This window comes from Limulus polyphemus, unplaced genomic scaffold (genome assembly GCF_000517525.1).
Source record: "Limulus polyphemus unplaced genomic scaffold, Limulus_polyphemus-2.1.2 Scaffold1825, whole genome shotgun sequence".
NCBI lineage: Eukaryota > Metazoa > Arthropoda > Merostomata > Xiphosura > Limulidae > Limulus > Limulus polyphemus.
In genome coordinates this window covers 102,096-114,330 of record NW_013667435.1, presented here as the reverse complement: position 1 = coordinate 114,330, position 12,235 = coordinate 102,096, and the positions used below count along the sequence as shown (strand labels likewise).

Here is a 12,235-nt window from a genome sequence, read left to right as displayed (position 1 = left end):
AGATGGGCTCCACTTAATTAAGAAGGTTAGTTAGGTGAAGTTCTAAAAATATTCATTATAATTTAAGTTAAGCTTGCTTAATGGTGTTGGAGATTGGAAAGTTAAGACTAAACAAATTAATAAGATAGCTAAGGTAGGAGGAGTTTGGAGATAAATTTAGAGCGTAAATTAAATAATGGTTCCCATCTATACTAAACATATGATCCAAATTATGTAACCAAAATGCATTGCTTTGAACTTACTATAGTGAAGGTCATTTGTCCAACTTACAAGGTCAAGTAGTTTGTGAACATCTCAATACAGATAGAAATGTATAAGAATTTAATGTCATCAGTAATCTTTAGTAATTTTACCCCTATTGTATCGGTGACATAAATAAGAAAGAACAAAAAAAACAATGGTCCAGTTTAGCTGGACTCCATAAACCATTTCACCATGATGTTTTAATTTTTCCTGCCACCATTTGAAATCATATCTGATATTTGGTTGTTCCAGTGACCGATCAGTGATGAATCTAGTTAATAAAAGACATAAAATTACACAAACAGGTAAAAAAAGTCAAAAAGTATTTTGTCAAACAGTATCAGTAACAGCTAAACTTAAGTAAATTATTGAAAACATGTAAACCATGTAATAATTAAGCTGTTATTAATACAGTTTTCTAATGAATGGCTTCCCATTATTGTTCAACACTTGCTATAAACTTTACTGTTTTGTTTATCCTTTCATATAATTTGTTTGTTTTGTATGTGTATGTGATAATGAAGTAAAATGGAATTTGATACAATTCCTAAAGTATAGAACTTAGTATTTTTTTCTTTTTCACCTGTTTGTGTAATTTTCTGTGTCTTTTTTTACATTGATTTTTATTATTTTTCTCCATTGTTTTTTAACCTTATCTTTATTACTGCCACTGATAGATGTCACCTCTGATGTCTGTACCTAGCAGGAAAAAATTTATATAGTGTAAATATTAGGCATTTATACAGTAGTTTGTGATTTATATTAGTGTGCTAAGTGCAATATTTGTACATTCTAGTTGTGTTATTCATAACTGATGCTGTGCCAGTGCATGAGATAGGAGTGCAATGCCACAGCTGGTAAAAACAAGTCCTGCTTGCTCTCCTGTCTATCTCGTGGTCATTGAGGGTTGCCTGGACCCAAATGACCTCCAGCTCTCTCCTCACACCACCAGGCCTACACAGAAGTCATATGTGTTTATTTTTTACTTTTGTATGCTGTGCTATGATTTCATAAGGTAAAAAAAAAATTGTATATTTTTTGTGCATGGGGTGGTTTTTTTTTCTACCCCACCTAAGCAGTTAAAGGGTCAATAACTAGTCTTTCCATGAGTAGACCTCATGGAGTTGTTGGAGTAAGATAAAATGGGGTGGGGGGGCTTAACCATGTTCTGTGAGTAGACCTCATGGAGTTGTTGGAGTAAGATAAAAGAGGGGGCCCTTAACCACAATAGGTAACTACTGCTGCTGTTACCTCATACCCTGATGCTGACGTGGAGATCCCAAGAGGCTCAGAGGCTCATGCATTTTCATCCAATCAGTGAGATATGTACTAAAAAATATATATGTGAAGCCCAGTCTATCATTCAATTTACCACTTGTCACTGATGTATACCAGTAAAAAATATTTCAAAACATCATACATATAATATACACACCACTATTATATGAAGGTAAGTCTTATTGTTTTGATTTCCATGTGTTGAAGGTTATTGATGCGGGATATAATTCCCTGAAACTTGTATAACCCATTGATGAGCGGTAAATCAAAGAACAGATTGGCTTCACACTGATTTTATAGTACTTTAAACAGTTTTTTCTAACTAAATACTACAAAAGAATATATTAGCAGCAGCAGTGCTGCATATTCTTGAAATTCCTGTATAAACATAGCATTATTGTGCGAGTTAAAGACATTTCAAAACTCCATATCATATAATCTCTTCCCAACCCGTATTGATGTGATTTTTGTAGCTATTCTTTTGAAGTTTACAAGGTTTTCCAGAGAATCAACAAGATTAAGGACTGTTATTTATTTATGCTGCATTCTGAAGATAATGGGACAAAGGTTTAAGATTTGGCAAAGACAAGAGCTAGTCTCCAGTTAAGATATTTTATATTTTGACAGGATTATTTATTTATGGATTGAGCTGTCATCAGTATTGGTATAACTCAGTTCTGTACAGGAGTTTAAAAGAGGAACTGAACATTTTGAAAAGTAAAGAGTGGGAATGTAAGGAAAGCCTTGAAAAACCAAACAGTCTCTTGTTGGTAATAGGTTATTTTATGTTAAAGGCAACAATAGTAGAGTACATGTACAATCTGGACAGTTATATGCAGACTTTATGTTATTGTGGCAATCCAATTCGTTTTGTCTCTGTTGAGTAAGTTTTGAACTCTGGACTACTCACACTACAAGCATATATTCTACCAACTGTGTTAGTCAGGTTAATCCACAGCTGAAGTTACCACATTATTCCCTCTCTCACAAACAAGGTCTGCCCTCAGGCCTTTTGTTAGGGATGTGGGACAATCATTAGTTGGGCACCATTTTTTTCTGTACTCATGCTAGTAAGGAACTTCTAAAGGGTTATTGCACTAGTAATTGCTAGTAAGGAACTTCTAAAGTGTTATTGCACTAGTAATTGCCAGTAAGGAACTTCTAAAGGGTTATTGCACTAGTAATTGCCAGTAAGGAACCTCTAAAGTGTTATTGCACTAGTAATTGCTAGTAAGGAAGTTCTAAAGGGTTATTCCACTAGTAATTGCTAAAGGGTAATTACACTAACAATTGCTAGTAAAGAACTTCTAAAGGGTTATTCCACTAGTAATTGCTAAAGGGTAATTACACTAACAATTGCTAGTAAAGAACTTCTAAAGGGTAATTCCACTAGTAATTGCTAAAGGGTAATTACACTAACAATTGCTAGTAAAGAGTGCAATAACTCTTTAGAAGTTCCTTACTATCAATTACTAGTGCAATAACCCTTTAGAAGTTCCTTACCAGCAATTGTTAGTGCAATAACTCTTTAGAAGTTCCTTACTATCAATTACTAGTGTAATTACCCTTTAGAAGTTCTTTACTAGCAATTGTTAGTGTAATTACCCTTTAGCAATTACTAGTGGAATAACCCTTTAGAAGTTCCTTACTAGCAATTGTTGGTGTAATTACCCTTTAGAAGTTCCTTACCAGCAATTGTTAGTGTAATTACCCTTTAGAAGTTCCTTACTAGCAATTACTAGTGGAATAACCCTTTAGAAGTTCCTTACTAGCAATTGTTAGTGTAATTACCCTTTAGAAGTTCCTTACTAGCAACTGTTAGTGTAATTACCCTTTAGAAGTTCCTTACTAGCAATTGTTAGTGTAATTACCCTTTAGAAGTTAGTAATTGCTAGTAAGGGACTTTTTACTAAATGAAGCTATAACATATAACAAAATGGTGAATGAAGTAAGTTTTTTGTGTATTTTCAGGATTCCCAGACTGTTTTTGGAAGACTTTCAACAAGATGCACAATTTTCAACAGTTTTTCTGTCTTCAAAGTAGCTGCATTTTTCATTCTACAGACTCTTCGTTGATATTATTATAATTCCTAGCTGTGTTGTGTCATATTGTGTTATGCTATGGCAAACATGAGGCTTACCTCTGTTCCATTTGAATCAATGTAATACTGATTGAAATAATCTGGCTTCTTCCCAGAGGGACAAGAAGGTGATTAATTCTGTGTGTTTTGGAAACTTTGGGATGAGAATGGTGTGGGTGGATAAAATGTATTAGGTATGGAACACAAAGCCAGGGATACTTGGACTCAAGAAATAATCAGTATGAGCAGGTTGGTTTACTACATCTACCCATCACCAAACAAATACAATAACAACGAAACACTCTGTGTAACTTTAGAGGCAGGTGATGTTGTTGAAGGGAAAATACTGGTTCATTGTTTACTGCATGGAATAGGTAATACATCATGTGGTCTTGTTTTGGGTGAAAATTGGAGAACAGGTATTTTTGGGTATTTTCCAGGTAGTGGCTAAGATGTTTTGAGAAACAATATTTCTACAAAGACATAGGGACAGCTGTAGAGATCAAGTTTTAATGCTTGTGGAGATATCATCTATTGAGAAAGAAAGTGACATTAGACTGACTTTCATTTCCCATACACGGTAACATGGCTGGAAATGATTGTGATCCTGACTACATTGAGACATCTTGTGAGTACACTCTATTTATCATTACAGTTTCTCTAGGCTATAGGTGTTTGTAATTTTATCATTTGTATGTAAGGTTATTATTTAAATATGAAGCCATTCCTTGAAAGGCTATTGAACAAATATGTGTGAAGCAGAACTGGGGAATAAACTTGTTTATAACTATCTTGGAAAATTGCTGTTTCAGCAGTTTTGAATTCAGTGGTCATAGTTAACATAGCAAATAAGGTGCTATTATGTATTGAATAGCTTACAGGTGCATGTACAACACAAAATAAAGATTGAAACATTTTCATACAATGAATATTTTTCCTGTCCAAAACAGAGCCAAACTCATGGCTTTTCATTTCAACTGTAAGCAACATTTTAGGTTAACTTACAACAGAAAATGTCTTTATTAAGTGTTTGTTAAGTTGCTATCCTTATGTGAAAATCTTTATTATTTAATCTGAACCATTGTGTTATTAAGTTACGTAAGTTATAAAATAGTCATGTTGATACGGGTACGGAGAAAAATAACACAGGTGTAGAATAAATCACAAAATGGAAAGATTAAGCCTCTTACAATTTTATATTTTATATTTGTTAATAAGAAAGTTTATTTGCTACCTTAAATATCTGAAAGAAGTTAACAGAAGTGGTGCAAAAGCAAGAACACTGTGTTATAATTTCAGATCAAAATGGTAAACCAAACAGAAATCAGACAAATTAAAAACATGAATATATTTTTTATCAGTTAAACAGAGATAGAAATGGTTTCTAACAGATAAACATTTTGTATCAAACTTAGAATTGTATAAATTTTGAAGAAATACAGTATTTTTAGCTAAGATTTGGCTAGGACTTTGATTGTTGAGAACAATCTTAATACTAGGAATTATTGAAAAAAAAACATTTATTGTATCTGTTTACGTACAGGTGAGTTTGTGTGTATGATTGTACCCAGTTTAGGTCCTTTCAAAGGGAAAGGTCACTGATGTGCCAGAAGGGTGCAAATAAAAACTTTTGTGACAATGTATGGTTTTAAGACTTTTATTTGAAATGGGAGGGACTGAGACTTAGATTGGTGTTTGCTAGAGCAAAGAACAATTAGAGATGATTTAAATCATCTGTTGCTAGTAGCTTCAATAAAATACCCATGGAAGGTCTGTGTGAGGTTAGAATGACTAACCGACAGAAGCAGCTTAAATATTAGGGTCACTAAGTGTGACTTGGAAGGCTTAGATATGTACTTGGTCTTAGGCAAAACTACTACATTAGATATGCTAGTAGTATACTTGATAATGAACCTGACATGATCTGTAAGATACTTTGGTGTGTACTATAACAAACTGAGGTAACCTTCTTTTGTCTGGGTTATGAACTTCAAAGAATGTTTGGGTGGATGCTATGATAAATAACACAAGAATTTAACTTATTTATAGCATAACATATTATTACAGTATTCATTATTACCTCACCAAATATTTTGTATAAGTTTTAAGAACTCGTTATGTATATACTTAAAACATAGTATATACCATTCAATGATCAGGGTTACTTTGTAGGAAAAGGTATTGGCAGTAGGGGTGCTTTCTGTTACCCACTTTCAACACCCAGCTGTTAATGTCCTTCCACAGTGTTAAGTGACAGTCATTGACTGCAGAAGTGTCTTAGAGGCTGAAGTTGAAAGGTCATGGGTCAAAGTAGGAAGTGAGTATAAGTCAAGAAATGGCTCTTCATATCAGCCTTATGTTGGTTGTTAGAGTAGAAACTTCAGCTGAGTTTATGCAGTATTGCAATACTGGCAGCTGGCCTTTTCTTTTTTCACTTCTCCATAGAGATATATAAGATGTTTATGTGCCCCCTCCCCATACTGTGTGTATGTTGTTTTGTTGAAAAATAGCTGGAGTACTCGTTCAATGGACGGGTGAAATAAAAACTTGTTTATAAGAAAGGTCAGGATATTGTACTGCTATTTATTTTCTTACCATAATAAACATTAAAAGCTCAATAAAAATACATAAAGGTAATAATACTGAAAAGAAAAACATACTGTTTTGAAGAATTCCATCAACATGAAATTAGATTGGCGTTCAACCCATCCATGACCTTCCTCGTGTCATCCTATATAATTGTGTCAAGTTTGGTGCTGATTGATCAAGAAATGTGTAAACGTATAAAGAACAGATACACACACACACATATTGATGTTTATTTATATAGATTTAATAAAGTTGTTTTGTTTTTGGTGTAAGGATGTGGCGCCATCTTTGAATGTAGTTAACATTAACTTGTATCATAGAAAATAAATGCTCAATAACTGCAATAATGTGGGTGGAGGGGTTTATAAACCTCCCATAACATGCCCCTCTTTTGAAACTACCATACCACAAAGTTATATATTATCAGCACACAGGACTTCATAAAAATCCATATTAGTCCTAATGGTGCCTATGATATCATTACGTTTTATCATGCCCATCTAGAAATATAAGTTGAATAACCTTTCTCTTATCTGTAACATTCAGTTGCCCCATTGATAAGAGTCTAATATCCTGTTGATTGTAGAAAGAACCACAACATTGCAGACAAATATAATGACAATGTTTCCTGGCTGTTGATAAAGGCATGCTTAACTTAGAGTAAAAAACTGTTTAAAGTTGAGTATAATAATTGGAAGAGTGTGGACACTTTACTGTGATACCACTTATAATAGAGTTATGACAAAGCTAGCTACAGCCATGTAGTTTATCCATCACAAATCAGTGACTGTAAACTTTGATATAATTGTAGCTAAATATGTATAACCTCTTCCATTTACATTTTCAGAAACAATTTTCTTTTTATATGAAATCTAATATTTTAATTACTGCAAGAACATAGTCATTTTTATCATGTTTTGTTTGGAATAATGTGCTCTTCTGGTTTTTTAAAAATAATGTCTTGAAGCATGAAAAAGTAAGGGATACGTAGTACAATTTAAGGCACACAAAATGTTGACTCTATGTAAGCTGAATGAATCTAAGTTTCAAATGGACAGCAACTGCCTGTTGTAGAAACCTACAAATGTAGAGGATGACGTTTCGAAAGTCTTCCGCCTTTCGTCTTCAGCTCAAAGATTACATGCAAGCTGTTTTGAGACTGAATATTTTAAGGTTTTTAAATTTTTATACTGTTTAATTCTTCAGTAACAAAGTGAAGAGAAACCTACTGTTCACATGTACTTATAAAAAAAACAAAAAAAGAAGAAAAATTGACTATTTCTTATAAATTATTTCCAAATGTTTCTTTGTTTGTAGGCTTACCTCCAGTTACTTTAAGGTATTGGACCTCTCAACATCAACTGATGGAAATTTCTTTTTTGACTCCTGTCCTTTGTAAGCATTGTAAGTGTTGTTTTTTTTCATTAGTTTTTAAGTTCTTTATTACATTTACTTGTGATCATCAGAAGTTCTGTATTTGTATTGAAGTAAATACTTACAATTACATAGCAAAACATTTATTTGCAGTATAACTAAGTAGAATTTTGTGAAGCCCAACTTTACTTCTGTGGTTATTTTTATTTAGTCTTTTTTAATACTTGGGATGAATTAATTTTTAAAATTTTCCTTTCAGGGCCATAGACACATACATACTTTAATGATTGCCCTCAGTAGTCTAAACTTTCCCGACCAATTTCACTTTCAAAAGTAGTTCTATAGGCCTATTTTTTTAAAAAGATCATATACAATACCTGGGGCCACACTGTAAAACCCATTTGAATCTTAAAGAAATTATGGCTATGATGTTTTTTTTCAATGGAACAGAGGCAAAATGTTTTTAAATTTTGGACTAATATTGCCTTCCTCTATTGGAGGTTAATTATTTTTTAGAAAACTGGGACCAAGGAAGACTTAAAAATTAATATACTATTTACCAAATAGCTACGTCAGGAACTGAAGCTACTGTGTGTCTGAATTTAAAATATGTCTCTTGCCTGAAGAAACGTTCATGAATAGGTTTGATAAATTGTGCCAAATAAAATGACGTGAAATTAGCCTGGTATTATAGGTTAACATGCATGTCTTAGGTGGTGTTTTATGAGACAAATGTATTAATAAGATTGACCTGGTTATATATTTGCTTACATTTAATGATAACCTTAGGAAATTTTTAGAGTTAATTTTATATTTGAAGTTTACTGGTCAACACAGTGAGCTACTTAGATATCCTGTTCTGGAAGGGTCTGTAACTGTATTATGTTCAATAATGTGCTTTTCTCTCCTGGCAATAAGTCTGTCAATTCTTAAATCTCACATGTAGTTTTTAAGAATGCAACATTACAGATTTCACCACATAATATGATTACAGATCCTTCCAGAACAGGATATCTGTGTCTACGTGATTTTACCACATAATATGATTACAGACCCTTCCAGCACGTGATATCTGTGTCTACGTGATTTTACCACATAATATGATTACAGACCCTTCCAGAACATGATATCTGTGTCTAAGTGATTTTACCACATAATATGATTACAGACCCTTCCAGAACAGGATATCTGTGTCTATGTGATTTCACCACATAGTATGGCTACAGACCCTTCCAGAACATGATATCTGTGTCTAAGTGATTTCACCACATAATACGGTTACAGACCCTTCCAGAACAGGATATCTGTGTATAAGTGATTTCCCTCTAATTATTGGCTGTACATAAACATTTAAATCCAGCTACTTTATGGAAGATACGATCACACTTCCTGTCTCATGAACAACAGGAAACATTGATTTGCTTAACATTTGTTTCTACTGGGAGCTCTTCCTGTATATATGTGTGTGTGTGGGGGGAGGGTATCAGTGTGAACTCATTCTTAGGAGTATTAACTTGCAAAATTATAAAAGAAATTTTGAAAACTTTTCAGGTGAAGATTATATCTGGGGGACTGGAAAAGTTGGTATGAAATGTGAAGGTAAGACAAAGTTTTTTTATTCTTATAATCATACATAGTTTACTGGATTACTAGTGGATCAGCTCTCACTATTCTTCATTGTATATATAACAAAATAGAATCAGTTTCTTTAACTTTCACTCTTTACAAACGCTATAACAAGAAAATTTAAGATAATGATGAAATTTCTTATAAAAATTAAATAAATAGCAAACATTATTAGAGCAAAATGAAAAATTTGTATAAAAACTGTGGTCAAAGAGTGAGAGTTCTCATTGTTTTAAAATAATACCTCATCTCTTGTGTTGATGATCTAACAGTTTAACTGTCTGGTTATAAATGCTACCACAAGTCTCAGCATTAACTTTATCAGGAAAGCAATCAGAAATAATCTTTCTTTTATAGGTATAGGCTTATAAACTCAAGATTTTCATTAGTTTTCTCTCTTGAACTGTTGTAAAATTAATATTGATAAAAGTTTAATTTCTTAAGGTTGGCACACTGTTTTATGTAATTTTCTATAGATCTACAAAAAGTTATAAACTGGTTGTTTGGAGTTTAAATTTAAGTTGTTGATTACTGGTTGTCACCACTGCATGTGTATATTACTGTATCTTCAAATCTACATTGTTATTTACTGGTTGTGATCATTGTATTTGTTTGTAGCTTTAAACCTACATTGTTGTTTACAGGTTGTAATCATTGTATCTGTTTGTAGCTTTAAACCTACATTGTTGTTTACTGGTTGCGATCATTGTATCTGTTTGTAGCTTTAAACCTACATTGTTGTTTACTGGTTGCGATCATTGTATCTGTACATAGCTTTAAACTTACATTGTTGTTTACTGGTTGTGATCATTGTATCTGTTCGTAGTTTAAACTTACATTGTTGTTTACTGGTTGTAATCATTGTATCTGTTCGTAGCTTTAAACTTACATTGTTGTTTACTGGTTGTGATCATTGTATCTGTTTGTAGCTTTAAACTTACATTGTTGTTTACTGGTTGTGATCACTGTATCTGTTCGTAGCTTTAAACTTACATTGTTGTTTACTGGTTGTGATCACTGTATCTGTTTTTAGCTTTAAATGTATGTCAAATAAAGTTCCAGCTTTAGGGAATATAGCAAAGAAAAGAAAAACAAATGACTTTTTTTACTCTTAAAAGGAGGTTGAAAAAGAACTTGATATTTTAAAAAATGGCAAAGATTGATTAGCACATGTATATTAAGTCATTGATTACAGATAACACACGTATATTAAGCCATTGATTACAGATAACACACGTATATTAAGCCATTGATTACAGATAACACACATATATTAAGCCATTGATTACAGATAACACAAAATTAAATATTTTTAAAGAATTAAGCATATGAGGATGCAAAGAAATAAAGATTTGGTATTAATAAAAAATATGCCTTGAACAATTAAAAACTTAGCATCACATTTTTATTGAAACACAGAGGTGATGACTATTCTCAAAATTTAAATTTACCTAATCTTTGATAGATTGTTTAGGCAGAGTATTTATGATGAAACTTGTTGAATGGATGGCAACTGCCTATTTTAGAAACACAAGTGTAGAGGACGACGTTTCGAAAGTCTTCCGCTGATTATAATTCCATATATTCAAACAGACATACATACATATGTTGATAATATAATGATGATTGATTACTGCAAGTCTCGACAAATTTCAACGTGACACCTAGTGTTTTCTCCCATTTTATTTGTGCGTATGGCTGTACGAAATATAACTCAAACCTAGAACAGTTCTGGACTCTTGGACGTCCGGAACTATTTTTGCTTTCTTTGAGGCCTAAATCGAGCTTTGTTTCAATGATTTTAATGGCGGATTCAACACTTCTTCATATTTTTCAGGAATGAAACGTTGCGGTTACACAACACATTACTAATTTTGCACCATTTTTTTTCTTTCTCTCTCTCTCTCTCAATTCAACAAATCAGTGCGCGTGTTTAGACTCATACGGGACCATAAATCATAAAAGTTGTCACAATCATAATAATAAAAGCCAAGTGTTGGTCAGTCGGTCACTCTCGATTTCTCCGAGTTTCGTGAATTACATGAGTCCAGTTCCACTTTTTCTCCTGTAATACTTCATCTTCTCATTGCCCGTTCTCGTTTCAGTTGAATCTATTCACTAACATAGACATAAATAGTTCTTAAATTTCGGCACTTTTTCTGGTATAGACACGGAAGTGCATTAGCACCCTATCAATGCCTGTGAAAAATAAGTCAAAAATGCTTGGGAATTATTATGAAAAAGTCTTTGTTAAAACAGACTGTAGGGAAGAGGACGATGTGTAATTGGGCGACACCCCAACACAACCTGAACATGCATCGTTTGCGGTTTGTGTAAACCTGCCTACCACCTCATGCTCAAAGATTCGCGAAGTTTTGCAGTGGGCCATTCAAAAGGTTGCACGCTAAATGCATGCATCATATGATGTCAATCGCAATTGCTAACGATAACATCATATGATGTCAACTGCAGCTGAAGGGTTAAGGGAGGTATCATAGAACAGTGGACAACAATTGAAGTTGAGTGAAATCTTAATGTGTTTTTTGTACACTATGTTTATAATCACTAATCAAATAAAGTTACCCAAGCTACAAATATTTTGTGAATCTGTCTTAACAGCTAAAAATAAAAGAGGCAAGGCTTGAACTGGCCAACTTACGATTTGAAGACACACCAGATCATGCACGCGAGAAAACTCTGGATATCATGTAACACCTGAACTTTTACACCAAAATTACTTTCTGAGCGATAATTTCTCCAAAACATGTAAATTATTGTCTAGAATTGTAATGTCATAATTATTTTGAAAAAATTTGGGGAATAGAAAAAGCCGTGAATAATCGAGGCTCTAGTGTAGCTCCCGGTACAAACACTAGTGAAGTTAGGTTAGGCACACCTGGCTCATGAGTTTTTGGGCTGGCTCCTACCTCTGAAAATATTTGTCGAGGCCTGGCTTAATGTTAAAAATGTATTTTAGTAACAGTAGATTGGCTTTTTTTAAAATATAACTTATTATTGTTTTTTTTAAATATAGGTTTTAAAAC

General features: G+C 33.0%; 1 protein-coding gene across 1 annotated transcript in view; it reads left to right on the top strand.

The window, feature by feature from the left end:
- Nucleotides 1-12,235, top strand: part of LOC106465064 (phosphatidylinositol 3-kinase regulatory subunit alpha-like) — an 83,290-nt gene that overhangs the window by 3,709 nt on the left and 67,346 nt on the right. Inside the window, exons 2-4 of the mRNA XM_013925262.2 lie at nt 3,493-4,230; nt 7,509-7,595; nt 9,117-9,164. Coding sequence (XP_013780716.1) covers nt 4,188-4,230; nt 7,509-7,595; nt 9,117-9,164 — 178 coding nt within the window. The 5' untranslated portion in view covers nt 3,493-4,187. The remainder of the gene's footprint in view (nt 1-3,492; nt 4,231-7,508; nt 7,596-9,116; nt 9,165-12,235) is intronic.